Here is a 17809-nt window from a genome sequence, read left to right as displayed (position 1 = left end):
ATTGACACCTGAAGACAAATTTGAAATGTCCTTTAGATGTTTATTGAAGAACAGAACCTTAAGAGAATCAAGTAATTTAGCAAAGTATTAAATTAGTATGTAAAAGCAAAAACAGCTGCATAAGGCAGCTTGATCGTACATCCTTTAATTGAAAGAGTAAGTCAGTCATTTGATCTCAGAGAATTAAAGCCTGAATTCTATTTTAATTCCAACCAATAATTTTGTATCAAAACATGTATGGAAGTGTTTTACATTTTCCAGAAATTATTCAGTTTGTTACATGGAGGGGAAGAGAAATATTCTGGGAAGCCTGAATGAAAAGGAAAAATACTAAATAAATACACTACACAAATGTTCTCACCTTCATTTGGGGTTGTCTTTTCACTTCTGTTCTCGGTACTGAAGAACTGAATAAGCTCAACAAATTTAGCTCTCTTTGAAACGAGTTCCTGGTAGCTCCCCACTTCACTTATTTTCCCCTCTTCCATTACTATTATAAGATCAGCATGAGGCAGGAGTGTTAAGTTATGTGTCACCAAAACACGAGTCTGAAACACAATGTTTTCCATTTCATCACTTAAAAACAAAGCAAGTATTAAAAGTAGGCATTTTATTAATATAACAGTTGAATTTTTCTTGGATTTTACTTGTTTATCTACCTTAATACTACTATCTTTTTTTTTTTTCTTTTTTTTTAACATCTTTACTACATTTCTCCTTAAATTGCCAAGTCAAATAGTTTATGCTTATAGCTGTTTCTTATTACTTGTACTTACCTGTTTCTTACTATGCATCTTGTGTTCAGGAATGGTTTAGATTTAATCATAAAGAGAAAAGGCAGATACTACAGCTGTTAACATACTAGATATAGTTTCACAGTCTTACTGTTATATCTGCCGAGAAGCCTGTCATTACTTGAGCTCTTCTTTCTTTCTGTTACCTATCACCCATGAAGCAAGCAAAGTAAGAAAAGAGGAAAGGTAGGGATGGGAAGTGAAAGAGATGTACTTTGTAATATGTATTCATAATTGGGAAGCATTTCACAACAATACATATCTTTTGCATATGATGCATAAGCTTGCATCAGGAGCAATCTGCACTAATTCATACAATCATCTTACCTTCCAACATTAACAGTTCTTACACAGAAGAACTTATTTCCTCTGATTCCCCTTTCTTTTGTGGAACTTCTTCAGTTAACAAGTCTTTCTTTCTATAATCTCTATTGGCTGTAACTTCTTCACAGCAGCAAAGCATCAAGAGTACCCACAATGGGTTCCATCTTGATTTGCCTTGCTATGAACATCACTGCACTCCTCAACAACTGTCAGCAAAGTGGAAATGAACAAATGTCATAAAACTCAAATCTCCGGGTCATGCCAGCTTTCTCTGCCTTTTTTTTCAGTCTGTGCTATGGCCACTTGATAGGCTTCAGAATTATAGATTCAGCTGTGTTTTTTGTTAATTCCCTTTACTCAGAATAATTTTCAACACAATAGGTAAGAGATGAACTTATGCAGAATGACTAAAAGAATGCAATTATGTCAGTTGAATTGCACAAATCAGTTAATCTCCGATTTTAAGAAGCAGCCTCCCTGCTTTACCTTGCTTTTTAAGAGACCTGAAGGCCCAATGAGCTTCTCGAAAAGGTGTTTTCCAACATGTACATCTACAGCAGATAGAGGGTCATCCAGAAGATACAAGTCGGCATTGCTGTATACAGCTCTAGCAAGACTCACTCTCTGTTTCTGCCCTCCACTTATGTCGACACCCTAAAAAAAAATAAATAAATAAATAAAAGGAAGCCAAAACAATCCATATTTTAATGCAAAATACTACAAAAACAAGATTATCACAGGCAATTTGTTACAATTTTTTTCAGATATCTAAGGTAAATTTTGTTAAACAGAAAAGTTATAAGTTAGATTTTCAAGTAATTAAAGTTTGTCCTTTGTTGATTAACTTACCATTCCAAAACGGGCAAATGTAATGTACCATGTTAACTACTATTTACAGGCATTACTTACAGTATATGAGGAACCCTTGGAAAAAAAAGAGCTGACTCAAACGTCTGCACAGAAAAGAGCCATTTTAAAATTTAGTGAGAATTCAGAACTTGAACAGAAGTTCAAAGCTAAGTAAGGAGTTGAGCTGTATGTACTTGCTTGAGCACTGAATAGTCCTGTAAATTATCAAGTGGATCATAGATAAAAACAAAAAAGCCACAACTTGAATTATCAAATAATTTCTGACACGTCAAATTCTCACCCTTTCTCCAATCTCCGTTTGATCTCCATTGGGTAATTGTTCCAAATCTGGCAGCAAAGCACAAGACTCTAAAACAAGCTCGTAGTATGATCTATTTAGATCTGTGCCAAAGAGAATGTTTTCCTGTAAACTTCCATTTTGAATCCAAGCTTGCTGAGCAAGGTAAGCCACTGAGCCCTAAATAAAAAGAATTGAAAATACATGTTATTTGGGCTTTCTGAACACACAAAAAATAGTCTTTAAATATATGTTTGCTATTATAGCTTTATCTCAAAGTAACCAGACAATACTTACATAACTCAAACATTATTAAAGTTTTAAAATAAGATAATAAAAACAATCTATTGAGTATACTACACACTATACAACAGCTTGCCTCTCATTACTATCGGTGTACATACTTTTATTAAACCTGACAGAGCTGAGACTTACACTGTGCAAAGTCTTTTAGGAAAAGATCTCAGGGACAATCAGGGACATCCATTCTAAGATATAAGATGTAAGAAATGAGAATAGCTTTGCAATTTCTTACTTGGACTGAAACAAATTAAAAATATTTATACAGTTAATTTTTCTTTGAAGATAAGAGATTCAAGAAAGCACTACTTCTAAGCTTCTATTGCCAGTATTTTTATAGTCACAAATAGATGAAAAGGAAAAGCTGCACTTTGAAAATAAATTCTGCTTAATTTATTCAGTGGTTAGTGAGTTAGGGTGGGACGATCGAGGGACAGACTGACAATCTTACTCTCCTATGAACTGTTCCTTCAAGTTTCTCCATTTCTCCAAGAAGAGCAGAAAGAAAAGATGATTTTCCAGATCCAACCTGTCCCACAACAGCAACTAAAGAGCCTTCAGGTATACTGACATTCAAGCTGGAAATATTGAGGAAGAAATTAGTTATCCTCTTCATAAATACTGCATCATGTTTATGATGTGGTCACTGTAAGAAAGAAATACTGTTACACCCTCAGAACAATGAGAAATCAGTTCATCAGTTTACATATCTTTTGATAAGCAATAATGAGAATAAATGTACTTGTCAGCTGATTAAGAGCTTGTGCACTCACCTTGTCACAACACAATTAAATGGCAGAACATGTAACCAGTAAGTGAATTCATTCTTCTCAGGCCTGTAGCTGACTTTCTACCTTACTCAGACAATGAACTGCTAGACTTCTCATGTAGCATCTGCTACAATATGTGAAAAACATTTGAGTATTAAAAGGCTGTCCCTCATCCTCTGCATATTTTGCTAGAAAAATAAGTATAATCTGATCTTGCATGTTTGTATACAAGGAGGTCACTTGCTCTATCTGTACTCCATGCTATGTGAATTTAAGCATGTACAGATTTGAACATCCTATGCTAAGATAAACACATTTCCTTCAGATCGGAGTCTAAAGCACAAAGGTTAAGAAAAACACAGAGATGATATGAGACTTCAATTAAGGCTGGTGGAAGTAGTTTATACCTGGATACTACACTTCAGGCTACAATGTCTGAGATGTGGACACCCATGCCATATCAGAAGTAATCTCTTCTAACCTTGAGATTAATAGGGCAGACAGCACAGTAAGAGAGTTAGACTGGGTAGGCTGTAACCTTCTCAGCTGCCCTAGTAAAATTTATCAGAGTCTCAAACAGAGTCTTCACTAGAGCTTGTTTACTCCATTTCCTTAGTAACACTCCAATGAATGCACTGTGTAGCAGTTTAAACATAGTTGAATTCACACCTAAGAAATGACTCACTAAGATGCTGGGGAATCACATACTATGTGATTTTTCTTGGAGCATGAAGGAATCCAGGTCAGATCTGACTTTCCAAGAGGATTATGTGGGATACTCTGGAAATAATAATATGTGCTCCTTCTGGTACCTTCATCATGAACTAGTGTTAATCAGTATACAACAATCCTGAAAAACATGTCACATTTAGCTAACAGAGCTCATAAAAACAATAAATATCTTACTTTTTTAAGACTGGCAGGCCATTTTTCTCCCAGCAGAAAGAAGCATCAATAAGCTCAACAGCATGGTCTATCGTAGTAAGGAAAAAAGAGCAGAATTGCTAATCCATTCCCTCAGCTGAGATTCTTAAATGCAAACGAGTAACTCCTGCTTACTTCCACTGTAGTTTGTATCAACATCTTCAGGGTTAAGATCCTCAGCGAACAGAAAATCCTCTAAACGGCTCAGAGAAACTTTGGTCTGCAAGAAGAACATAAACATATATAGCATGCACAACATGCCTGTGATACCTGAATTCTTAAATAAAACATTAAAATACTCTAGACAGTATGGAAAGACTTATTCTTTTTTTTTTTTTTCTTAAAGACATTCAAAAGAGGGCATTCAGGTGTTTAAAAACTTACTTTGTTTAAAGTACTAAACAAACTAAAGACACAAATAAGCATCATTTTTATTTTTCCCTGAGAGTATAATGCTTGGCAATAGTAACAAAACATGCTCAAGTTATCAATGTTAGAAGACATAGTTAATCTTTGAATGGCTGGTTCTTCCAACTCAATTAGACTGTTTTCAAAAACATATGGTGAATATATTCTTAGTGCAACAGTGTACTGTAACTATTTTCACAGAACAATGAAGACATAAAAGTATTTTACTGTGAGTGCATCATGAGCAGTCCATGACTGTGCCGTGACATAGAATGGGATGAACTTTCACTGATTTTTAAGCTGGAACTAAACCTCAGGTAAATTTGTTTTTGATCTAACATGATGCAGACCACAGAGGAAACAAAGCAGCTCAGGTAGCTGCTTTCATTGGTTTCTATCCTTTCAAAAAGCTGGATTGTATAAAGCTGTGACAGTGTACATTCATAAGCAGCTCATATAATATGCTCCTAATAGAGACTTAAAAGCTAGCAGCATCCCTGCTGGTATACAATTAGAGCTGAAATTTCTTGATGGAGTACCCTCAGCAACTTTACTCCTTTTTTCTCTAATCCTTTCAGTGGTGACTGGAGAAAAACACTACTATAGAGACCATGCCTCCACTTGATACCAAGGATTCCAACACACAAGAACAGCCAAGTTATTTAAAGAGGTGCAGCCCAAATTGGTTACTTTTCACTGGACTGCGAACATGAGAAGTTGAGAGAGTAGGAGCAGAAGATGAGTCATGACTACTAAGAGATGAAAAGCCAGAAATGGAAAGCGTAGTCCCAATCAGCTGTGTCACCCCATTATCACTTGTTAAGTCTGTAAAGCACATTTTAAACATCCTTCATGCTTCTCTTACTATGAAACAGAGTGCAATTTTATCTTAGCCAAACATAACTACAGATAATTAAATGACTTAATCATTCACAGTTACAGATGAAGCATGACAGAATATCAAAGGAGAGTAAACAGCAACTTTTTAAAGCACATACTCATAATTCATTTACCTGGGCTACAGCAGAGATCACGGATGGTAAATCAAACAAGGGTAGTCGCAAAATGTTAAACAAAGAAATAGATGTAAAAACTTTAGCAGCTGTTAAAACATTCTCCTTGTCCAGATAAAAGTAGACTCCAAACATAGACAATGAGACCTTTTAAATGAAAAAAGAAGCAAATTAATGTTATAACTAAAATTTATGCACATATAATTTTGTTTTGTTTTGCTCTGTTTGTATTTCAAAGATGTGGACTTCTATTTCTGCTCATAAGTAAGCAGGGGCTCACCTGCATCTGCTGCACTTGGCTGCAATGCTGCGTGCAGAAACACAATTTCAGCAAGTAAAATACCTGCCTACTGCAGTTGATCTAACTGGATCTGTACAAAACTTTATGAAATAACTTTCCTACCTCAGGGATTGATTGATTTGATTGATTTCCCTTTGAAAACACTCAAATGATTTGTCTCATATTTATTTTTCTTTTTTTTTTTCATTTATTTAGCAGTTATTTGAGAAGGGACTGCTAAAAATTTCAGATTGAAAATGCATTTTCTTAAAACAGAAGAAGTACAAAGTAGAATGTTTCTATTACATAGAAAACAACTGTATGATTAAAACAGCAAAATGAGCTTCAGGAGATGCAGATTTGATTTCTCACTTCTAAACAGAGTTCTCCAAAATCTTAATTAATCCATAATCTCTTTGTCTCAACCCAACCTCACCACATACTATATTTCTGAGATACTGTGAGGCAAAATTTTTGATCCATTCAGCTACTACAACAACTGGCCACATGATAAACAGTTCTGCTTGAAATAATACTTTTATAAAACAAACCATAAAAGGAATACACGTCAAGGTTAACATGGAGTAAGTTGTCAGATATCCTGATGACTTCAAAACATCCACTTCACGTTCTCTAATGTCCATGACCTTCCTTTGATATGAAGGTTCCCATGCATAAAGTTTGAGGATCTATTTGAATAAAAGGAAAAGTGGTGATCATGCTTCACAAAATAGGCTTAAGCTCCAAATGCCATTTTCAAATATTCAGCAATATCAAACTGTAAAAAACTTCAGTGTTTTATAAATAAAAGCTAGACCCAAGATAACTCAAAATCAGGTCGTTCTTACAGAATGTATGTTCTAGTTCCCCTTCATTCTACACATTTCAATATATTTCCTATGTATCATAAACGATAAATTGGTTTACTTCAGAACAGTATTAAATAACAAGTTCAAGTAGCCTGCTTTAGAAAGTATTTTCCTTACACACCAAAATTTCAGTCTGGTAAAGGTTTTTCGATAGCTATCAACACATTTTACTTTCTAATACAAAATGTGATAGTAAAATTGGGGCATAATGGGCAGCAAGGTTTTCAAGTCAAATAAATTCAGTAAATATTTTTCAAAAAAGCACTTTAAGTACACTATGTTAAAGTGTTTGGTTTTTTTTTTAATTTTTTTTTTTTTTTAATTATCTGCTGAAAGATTACTCCAAGAGCCCTATTAAAAAAAAACAAAACAAACAAAAAAAAAACTTGTCTTCAATGTTCAAAAGCTACCGAAACAAAACTAAATCTAATTCAACAGTTCATCAGTTGTGGCATTACCTTTATTCCATGTAACATTTCACTCAGTAACTTGACTTGTTGATCTGAATATTTCATCTGGCATTTCTGATTGAAAGACAACAATGTTTTTCAGTGAGGAAAATAAAAAAGTAAAATATGCAGTGTATTTAGTGAATGCATATATTTTATGCTAGTTCTGCCTGAGAAACACACCAGCGCTGCAGTTATACCATGTTCAGATATATATGTAGTTGTACAATTCATTACATAGATAATGGACTATTTAATACATTACAACAACATTTTTTCCCCCAAAATATCTTACAGAGTGCATTTATTTTTTTTATGTTTTTTTCCCCCCTCTGCTATCATTATTTTTTTCTACTGAATTAAAATCATAGAACCACAGTACCATAGATTGGTTTTGTTTGAGTAGGGAGACTTTTAAGACCACACAGTCTCAATCTTCCTGACGTGGGCAGGGCTGCTCCCCACCAGTTCAGGCTGCCCAGGGCCCCATCCAACCCTGAGCGCCTCCAGGGATGGGGCATCACAGCTTCTCTCGGCAGTTGCGCCAGGACCTCACTGCCCCCTGATTAAACAATTTCCTTCTAATATCTAATCCAAATTTTCCATCTCTTAGTTTAAAACTATTCCTCCTTGTCCTTTCATTGCACTCCCTGACAAAAGCTCTCTCCCCAACTTTTCTGTAGGCCCCCTCTAAGTACTGAAATGCTGTAACAGGCTTCCAGTTCCCAGGAGTTCAGGAATGATAATACATTTTTGATCTTCAAAATTGCTATGCAAATACATACAAATTGCTATGTAAATACAGACAATGAATTGATATATTATGACACCATACATATATATGGATATCAATACACATAACATACCATACCATCACGTTCAAGCATCAACCTAACAATCACATCCCTAAGCACCATATACAGGTCTCTTAAATACCTCCAAGGATGGCAACTCCACCACTTCCTAGGGTAGCCTATTCTCATGCCTCATCACTCTTCCCATGAAGAAATATTTCCTGATATCTGAATCTCCAGTGGCACAACAATAAGCCCTTCCCTCCATTACTAATTAATACCTTGTTATTGAAAGAACCAATCAAAGAAATGAAGAAATTATTCACACTCCTGTGCTATACAGTCTGTTCTGCATAAAACATTTATAAAATGCTAATTAACAAGCCCTTTACACCCTCAAGTCTTTGCAAATACAAGTTGCAAACTTCTAGACAGTTATTTTGGTGACCTTTATATTTTTTCCTTCTCATATCACAGTAGGGATCTAAGTGCAAATGTACCTGCTGTGACTGCAAAAGAGGCCAGGGCTTTTACTGCAACGTCTGTATCACAGCTTTACAAAAGAATATACAGATCCACAAAAGAGTATTCACTGTATGTTGCATTACCAAAGGCAAAAATAACACAGAGACAGGTATTTGTCTGGATAACAACCCATCACTTAGCATTATAACACTTCTTCTCAGTGGACCTCACAGAAATCATCAGCACCTCTGTGTGCCGCTCTGCTATACAGGAGGCTCGAATCCCGGGGGCTGGACTTGATGATCTCTAAGGTCCCTTCCAACCCGCACCAGACTGTGATACTGTGACTGTGATACTGTGATCTCCCATAACCTGAGGAGAATGTGCTAAGTTTGAAAGAGCTGCTCAGCCTAAATAACAGAGGTGGAAGAGGGCCATAATCTCATAGAGAATCCCTTATTTAAAAGAATTAACTCATGCGATACGAAAAAAAACATAACTGCTTCCTACAGTAAGTCATACAGTAATTATTACTAACACAAATGTACTGTTTTAGTATAATGAACAGTTAGGTGTGCAAACTAAATTCCAATTTAGCTTTCAAATACATCGTGTTATAAAGTTGTGCTCCCCTTCTCTCAGTAAAAAACATCTGTAGCTCTGGGTTGCTTATTGTCATGCTTTTAACTTTGACATATCAATAGTATTTCTATACATGCACAACTTATAACTTCTCTTCTGCGTTCCTGCATTACAACAATTAATTCCTCCTTATCATACTTATTAAAACGTCTCACCTTCAGACTTTTTACTTTGGCTGCAATAAGTGCATTTATAGGTATAACCAGAAGAAGCACTGCTACACCAGCTAATACTGAGGGGCCAAGTTCTTTCCAAAGAAAGACGACAGCCATGATGATTTGAAAAGGTGCTGACCACAACAGGTTGATGTTTACAATTAGCTCCAAGAGTTGCTGAGTATCTGCTGACATCAGGTTAACCATCTCTCCAGTTGTATATCTTCGTCGTGAGGAATTGGCTAAAGTTAAGGCCTGCAACCAGAAAATACAGAGGATAAACGTTGCAAAATTCAAGAATTATGATTTTCCCAGGAGAAGCCAAAAGCAAAGGACAACAAACAGCAAAACAAAGCTAAACATAGTGAAACACACTTGTAACACTTAATGGTAAATAATTAGGACACTAGCTCAAAGACAGCTCAGAAGACCTCAGCTTTGGGCTGGTGTGGGAGCCAAGAACAGCAAGCTTCACAGAAAGCACAGGTATAATCCCAGTGTGACAGTCTGACATCACATGTTCAACTGACTAGGGATAGATACACAGACCACACACACACACACTCACATACTCTCTAAGGACCTCATATTTATCCACTGTGCCACCTGCTACTCCTGCACAGAAAAAAAAACCAGCACCACAGTAACTCATCCCACCATCATTTTGCATCATTCCAGAAGCAAAGCACAACCTGATCTGGCACCTACTGACTGACTATATTCAAAGAGCAGACCAAGTTGTCTCTCTGCCCTGTAGCTGTGGAAACTTACCAGAATACACATATACCCCAAGGGAGCCTCATGCTATTCCCTTGCTAATGACATGACACACAGACATACTCTCATATTTGACATGAACGAATTAATTTCCCTGTTTTCCTGAGTTGCAGTTAAAAAGCAAGACATCGTATACTGGTTCAGAAAACACCTGAGAAGTCTATACCAAAAGACTTGTTAAATCTATTTGAGAGAAAGAGATAATCTAAAAGATTATTTAAAATTTAAATTTAAATTGACAAATAAATGTTATTTATTTCAGATCTGGATTGTGTCTCATCTTCCCTGACTCTTGCTTCATAGTCAAATATTGCAGTACAAATTCCAGTGCATCATATTTATAATAAAGCAAAGGTTTAGCACTGAGAAAACAGCTTCATCTCATACACTATTAGTGGTATAATAAATGCTTGAATGTTTTGTTGATCACACATAGTTATTTTCAATTTTACATCATTAACACCTGTATCACTCCCTGCTAGTAACTACGCCACCCAAATCATCTTATTGAGGGTGGGACAAGCAATACAGAGATTTCCACAGTAACCTACTGCTTACTGGTCAACTGAAAATTGTTTTTTCCAAAATTAGGGGGACAAAAAATGGCCTTTACAGAAAACAAAGAGGCAAACTACGGTTTCTTGTATTTGCCTGTGCTACATAATAAAAACAGTGATCATATATGTCCTTGCTTTTTTCCTGTCTATCCAGCCTAACATGCTCTCCTAGTTCATTAAAAAATTTGGGAAGATTAACTCATGATCACAGAATCCTACAACTGTCTGAGATGCTTAAAAATGACCTAGTCCTCCTCACTGCCATGGGCAGTGACATCTCTCAATAGATAAGACTGCTTAAAACCCTGTTGAACCCAACACTGAATATCTCCAGTGATGAGTCGCAGACAATTTCCCTAGGCAGCCTGTTCCAGTATCTCACCATCCTCACCACGAGAAACTGCTTCCTTATATCCAGTCCAAATCTATCAAAACCAGGAAGAGTTCAGTTTCTGCATTATCTGCCCAACATTATCTCTGCATAGGTGGCTGACAAAAGTATTTAATCGCATGATTAAATAAAAGTATTTCACTAACACCATTGTGCTATTGCATCTTGGAAGGCCAGTGGTATCCTGGACTCACACAGAAGAGGGGTGGCCAGCAGGAACAGGGAGGTGATTGTCCCTCTCCACTCTGCACTTGTGGAGCCCCATCTGGAGTACTGCTTCCAGGTCTGGTACCCCCATACAGGAAAGATGTGGAGCTGCTCGGGAGGGCCCAGAGAAGAGCCATGAAGATGATCAGAGGGATGGAGCACCTCCCCTATGAAGACAGGCTGAGAGAGCTTGCTCAGCCTGGAGAAGACTACGATGAGACCTAATTGAAGCCTTCCAGTATTTAAAAAGTGTTTTTATGAAGAAGAGGGGAATCAACCTTTCACAAGGGTAGAGAGTTATAGGACAAAGAGGAATAATTTTAAGATCAAAGAGGGAAGGTTTAGGTCAGATGTCAGGGGGAATTTCTTTACAGAGAGAATGGTGAGGTGCTGGAACAGGCTGCCCAAAGAGGCTGTGGATGCTCCATCCCTGGAGGTGTTCAAGACCAGGTTGGATGGGGCCCTGGGCAGCCTGGTCTAGTACCAGATCTGGAGGTTCCTGACTCTGCCTGTTGCTGGGGGTTGGAACTTGATGATCCTTGGAGGGCCTTCCAACCCAAGCCATTCCATTAGAGCCATACAGTAGAAACACTGTTGAAATTCCAAATTCTTAAACAAGCAATTGTCAAAATACGAAGACAATCTGTTAGCCTGTTGCCAGTTTGTAATATCTTGGGTTCTGATCATACTGATAAATACATTATCTTTAAACACCGAGTAATTATTTTAAATTTTTGCTGTGGGAGAAAATCAGAAGACTTTATCACCTTCTTGTATATCAGGCCAACAACAGCAGTCTTGATTTTGACAGCAGTAAGCATGTTGTTACGCTGGTATAGTTGATGTAGGAGAGTCTGCGAGAGAACTACAAAAAACAGAGCAATAGCATAGCCATATCGACTCCCATGTGAACTTGTATGATTTTCACTTACAGTTATCAATGATCTGAAAAGGAAGCAAAATAAATTTAGAATTCTGCACACGCAGTCAACATCTGACAGTAAAACATTCAATTAAGGGACATACCGGCAACTTGCTTAATTAAGCCCATTTTGCACCCAGGTATGGTAGAAGGTCATGAAGAAAACCACATTAAAAATTATAGTTCTTATCTGTGCTTTCTGATTTGTTACCCTAGAAGTGATTCTCAGACACTACTCTACAAATTAATCAGCTACTGCTGACTGACTTCACAGAGAATGCAGTACAAATAAAGAATGGCAAAAAAAAAAAAAAAAAAAAAGAGAAACATTTTAATTAGATGCTTATAGTCACAAAAACTGCTAATACCAACCACCAAAGTGAGACAGAGAAAAAAAATCTTAAGGAAAATTAATCCTTCTTTTGGCACTAGTAAAAGATTGTTTTAAATAACCAACAACCACAGTATCTTCAAACGGGTCTTACAAACAGTCTTTGTCTCTCAAACACGGTCAACAATTTTGCTTAACATCCCAGGATACAACAAATTACAGTGACACGGAATGTAGTATGGAGGTAAACAATATTTCTGTCCATTACCATTTTTTTTGAAGAATTCTTAACACCTCTATGCTAAGAAAATACCTAAAGATGACCTCCATCTACCTTATGTTACCAATAACGTTACAGCCGAGTTGCCACAGTTTTCCCTGAAATGTTGAAACTGTACGTATGAACATATTTTTAAATGTTTTGCTGAAAAACAGAGATCCAAAAATATTGGCAAAAAGCAGAAAAGTTGCATATCTTTACTTTTTTTGTCTTATACTGCTTTTGTCTTAACTGTTTGACCAAGAAATTCCTGATCTCTTTGAACTTTTCTTCACTAGGATAATTTGCAAATAATCACTGAAAAACAACCAACCAACCAAACCCCAACAAAGAGCCCACCCAATCATTACCTCTAAGCTGTTCAGTTTGGCTTTGATATTGCTGACACTACAGCTTTACTTTTACTATTGCTCTCTGAATGTAAGGTGAAATGCATCAAAAACTTACTTCATTATTTGTGGACTCATGAAAGCCAGAATGTCAGCTGAAGCTTTTAAAAGTGCAACTTTGAGCAATGAAAACTTAAATGTTTGCCACAGTGGAAAAATCAAAGACTGTTTATAGAAACTTCTTGACTTAAATAGCATTCTTTCAATATAAGAATCCTGCAAGATTACAAGAATATGTACAGAATTAGGAAATCATTTTGCCCCACTAAAACACATATGATTATTAAATACATGTCTGCTTAAAGCCATTATTATATTACTGTTCTGAAGGGCATTTCTAGCAATCAGAACAGAAGAATAGTTTTGGGGTAAGAAATGAACTTTGGTTTTATTAAGTCTGGCTCAAAAAAAAGCTTTAGCTGCTCTTAACACAATAATGAAGGACAGAATATTTTTTACAGACTATGTGGATAACAATATTAATTAGTATGATAATTTATCCTTAATGAATTAAAAATAATCCTTAATGAAAAGTGCTTTTGATTTCTTCAGTAGAAAGTGCTTCAATAGATATCTCAACAGTAGAAGAAAACACAAGACTAGAAATAGATGAGAAATACTCAAGAGTTACTGTAAAGACAGACTGCAAGAGCAGCCCTCTTCTCAGTAATTCAAAAATAAAAGTTATACTCTTACTGGATTTACAGGTTAAGCTCTCTCTCCTGTCAATATCCTAGCATTGTGCAGCAGTTAGTGTACTTTCGCATCAATAACGGAAGAACAACTGACTGAAAACGGCAAGTCTTTATATGAAAATCACTCAAACAAAACAATCAAAATATTTGTAAGACTCAATATTGATGAAATTAAAAGAAACTGAAGCTTTCATGCGTTCTCCAGGTCAGAGCACCCACTGGTGAACAAGCCGATAATGGATTTCACTAAACACCAGACATACAGAAGTAAAGATAAAACAAGCAGTAAGACATTTAAAATAGATGGTGCTTAATCAACAAAGCAAAAGTTGTGGTAATTTCCACACCACTTGACATGTTAAAATGTGTTTGTTTTGTTTTTGCAAGGGATATGCTTGGATTTGTATAACTAAGAAAATTCTTGTTACCACATTAGTGCAATTTACAAGTAGTCTGTTCAACAAAAAATAGGAATTTAAAAAATTATCTCTAGCTTCTAGGCCCTTTAAATTTAGAAAATTATTTTGCCTATTCTCAGTATTCTCACTACCGTCAAGCCCGCAGAAGACTTCTGGATTTCTTTTCTCCATTGCTTTTCAAAGCTAGGACCCACACTGTATGGTGAATCACTTTCATTCAGTTCAAACAGGTCATCTCTCTCCAGAGGCTTTTTATAGCCTATAGATATTAGTCTGAAAAAAAAAAAAAAATAAGTATGAGTTTATACAGCATGAAATATAGCACACTAAGCAATCCAAAACAGTAATTCAGAAAGTTAATGATATCATTTGGGGCATTTAAGTACAATCTATATTCAAAATAATAGACAATCCTGAAAACTGAAATTGACCTGACATATGAAGAGCTCAAACACACTGTCACACCTGAACTCTGAGGGAACTTTCTACTTTCAAAGTCTGTTTACATTTCTACTCTCCCACCTTTCCACCTGAAAATACAGTATCTAATGAATAAACTTGTGTAGCATCGCTTCCCAGTTACTATCTGGAAATAAAACACTCAGTTTTAGTAAATTAATAAATCATCTGACTGCATCATGTCACAACTCATTTTTAACCAAGGTAACAACCTTAAAGTACTGGGTTTCAGCACGAATATGATGGAAGTTTCCTTACTGGAGATCTTCACATGTTTTGTTTCAGCAAAGTGCTGTTATTCACTTATTTGTTAAAACAGATGTGAAATTGTTCTTGAAAGTGGCAAAATAGGGGTGATGAATACACTGAACCTACAGGAACTCTGTTTTGAAGAGTAATAGATGATGTTTAGAGATGATTAGAGAACTCAAAGAAAATCAATGTCCCATTTCTGAGGTGGGAAAAATGCAAGGAGACTTATGTTGACAATGTCGTTCACCTCAGAGAAAGCCCTAAACGCCTAAGAAGCAACAAGAGACACATGCATGGATACAGGTGTGTCTGACAGTGGCAGCACTAATGGCTTTATGCTGCTGGGAACTTCTCTCTGACAGCTGAAATGCAGATGCAAAGTCCACCTTCTCAGGAGTGCACTCTCAATGCATACCTCTCTGCCAGTGCTGGGCTTCACACTAACACATGTGCCATTGTGCTTAACAGAGGATGAAAAATAAGATTCAGAAAGACTTTAGTAACAAAATTCAAGTGGGAGTGTTCTTTACTATCCAGATGTGTCCCCCAAAGCAGGGGACAAGTTTATATTTAACAATTTATTGCTTGTGTTTGCTTCTGTTTGGGAAGAATGACCATACCTAATATTTACACTATTAGTGTGACTGCATCCATTAACTACTTCATAGTGAAGCAAGCCCCATCTGAAATCATATTTCCTTCCATCTTTCATTAAATATCATACAAGTGGTTAAAAACCACATGAGATATGCCAGCTTGGATGCTTTGGTTAACACTGTGACACAATGAACAAATAACATTTGAACATGCCGCACACATTATACTACATACTTTTACATGAGGTAGAATGCAAGAACTGGTGAATGATTTTGAACAGAGTTAAATCCAGCTGGCGGCCAGTCACAAGTGGTGTTCCTCAGGGGTTGGTACCCAGGCTAGTCCTGTTTAATATCTTTACAAACAATCTGTATGAGGGAACTGAGTACCTCGAGTACTGTGCACAGTTTTGGGCTCTTCACTACAAAAAAAGACATGCCCAGGAGCATGTCCAGAGAAGGGAAATGAAACTAGTGAGTGGTCTGTAGCACAAGTCTTACGGGGAGCAGCTGAGCAAACTAGGAGGAAGTCTGGAGGAGGCACAGGGGAGACATTATTGCTCTCTACAACAATCTAAAAGGAGGTTGTAGCAAGGTGGGGGTCAGCCTCTTCTGGTAATCAGTGATGAGAAGTAAAGGCTTCAACTCGCACCAGAGGAGGTTCAGGCTGGGTATTAGGAAAAATGTCTTCTCAGAAAGGGTGGTCAAGCACAGGAATGGGCTGCCCAGGGAGGTGGTGGAGTCACCGTCCCTGGAGACATTAAAGCAACATGTAGATCACAGAATCACAGAATCACACAGAATCACAGAATTACCCGGGTTGGAAGGGACCTCAAGGATCATGTAGTTCCAACCCCCCTGCCTAGCAGGGCCACCAAACATACACATTTACTAGATCAGGTTGCCCAGGGCCCCGTCCAACCTGGTCTTGAACACCTCCAAGGACGGGGCATCCACAACCTCACTGGGCAGCCTGTTCCAGGACCTAACCACCCTTCTAGTAAAGAACTTTCCCCTAACATCCAACCTAAATCTTCCCTCCTTCAACTTAAAACCATTTCCCCTAGTCCTGCTATTATCAGCCCTTTCGAAGAGTTTACTCCCCTCCTGGGAGTAAGTTCCCTTCAGGTATTGAAAGGCTGCAATGAGGTCACCTCGCAACCTTCTCTTCTCCAGGCTGAACAAACCCAACTCCCTCAGCCTGTCCTCATAGGGGAGGTGCTCCAGCCCCCTGATCATCTTTGTGGCCCTCCTCTGGACCCTTTCCAAAATCTCCATATCTTTTTTGTACTGAGGACTCCACACCTGGACACAGTACTCCAGATGGGGCCTCACAAGAGCAGAGTAGAGAGGGATGATCACCTCCCTATCCCTGCTGACCACCCCTCTCCTGATGGAGCCCAGGATCCCATTTGCTTTCCGGGCTGCCAGAGCGCACTGCTGGCTAGAGTAAAAAAAACTAGATGTGGTATTTAGAGATATGGTGTAGCACACAATATTGGTGGTAAGTTGATAGTTGGACCAGATTACCTTACAGGCTTTTTTCCAACATTAATTGGAATGATTAATGACTGATACAAAACATGGCTACTTGGAAAATGGCTGAACTCCTAAACTCTGTCCCTGTTGGAGTTAACTTATTACACTCAGAGCAGTCTGATTCTTTCAGTCTCAGCTTATAAAGTACAGGTACCATTTTCAGCTTTTGCTTAAAATTAACAATGTTGAATAAAGCAAGAAATAGTTATGATACACAAAATAGTTTTTTTCTCAATTACTGTTTTCATGTGGGTCTGGTTCAAATGATTTTAAAGGAATAAGAAAAATGTTACAAATGGTCACAAGACATAACACATGAGACTGTTTCAACTACCATCCAAAACACTAAGTGACAGGAAGCTGATATAGCTGAACTTTCAGATCCTGTTTTTGAGTGAAAGAACTTCCAAAAGCAGAGAGACTCTACTGATGTTTTTGAACAAGTGTTCTAGAGTAATGGCATTTGGCCCGACATGTAAGAGAGAGAAAAACAAGTATAACATTGGCTACTTTGTAAATGTACTGAAATGAAATACTGAATATTTGTTCCTGGAGATATAGCAAATTCTTTTTTTGCTGCATCAAGCACAAAGAAAGCCTTTATTTATTTATGTCTATTACCAAATTTTAGTAAAATAAAAGTAACAAATCAAAAAGGAAA

At 37.1% G+C, this 17809-nt stretch overlaps 1 protein-coding gene across 11 annotated transcripts in view; it reads right to left on the bottom strand.

The window, feature by feature from the left end:
* The window catches only part of LOC107322334 (multidrug resistance-associated protein 1-like), a 33751-nt gene that overhangs the window by 14178 nt on the left and 1764 nt on the right, over positions 1-17809 (bottom strand). For 5 of the 11 annotated variants that reach the window (XR_014946025.1, XR_014946024.1, XM_015880260.3 and 2 more), the window contains 13 exons: positions 14434-14575; positions 13247-13404; positions 12034-12211; positions 9335-9589; positions 7288-7353; positions 6512-6649; positions 5681-5827; positions 4395-4479; positions 4242-4308; positions 3017-3143; positions 2269-2445; positions 1605-1772; positions 362-548 (listed from right to left, as the gene is read on the bottom strand). Coding sequence is in view for 9 of the 11 variants with exons in the window: in XM_015880260.3 (XP_015735746.2) it covers positions 362-548; positions 1605-1772; positions 2269-2445; positions 3017-3143; positions 4242-4308; positions 4395-4479; positions 5681-5827; positions 6512-6649; positions 7288-7353; positions 9335-9589; positions 12034-12211; positions 13247-13404; positions 14434-14575 (1895 nt within the window). In the remaining 2 variants the exon portion in view is untranslated. The other 6 variants (XM_085547362.1, XM_015880289.3, XM_085547357.1 and 3 more) reach the window with 4 other exon arrangements.

This window comes from Coturnix japonica, chromosome 1 (assembly GCF_054131305.1).
Source record: "Coturnix japonica strain WE chromosome 1, WE-NBRP24, whole genome shotgun sequence".
Lineage (NCBI taxonomy): Eukaryota > Metazoa > Chordata > Aves > Galliformes > Phasianidae > Coturnix > Coturnix japonica.
The sequence above is the reverse complement of the archived record's forward strand: the minus strand, read 5'-3'. Positions and strand labels throughout refer to the sequence as shown.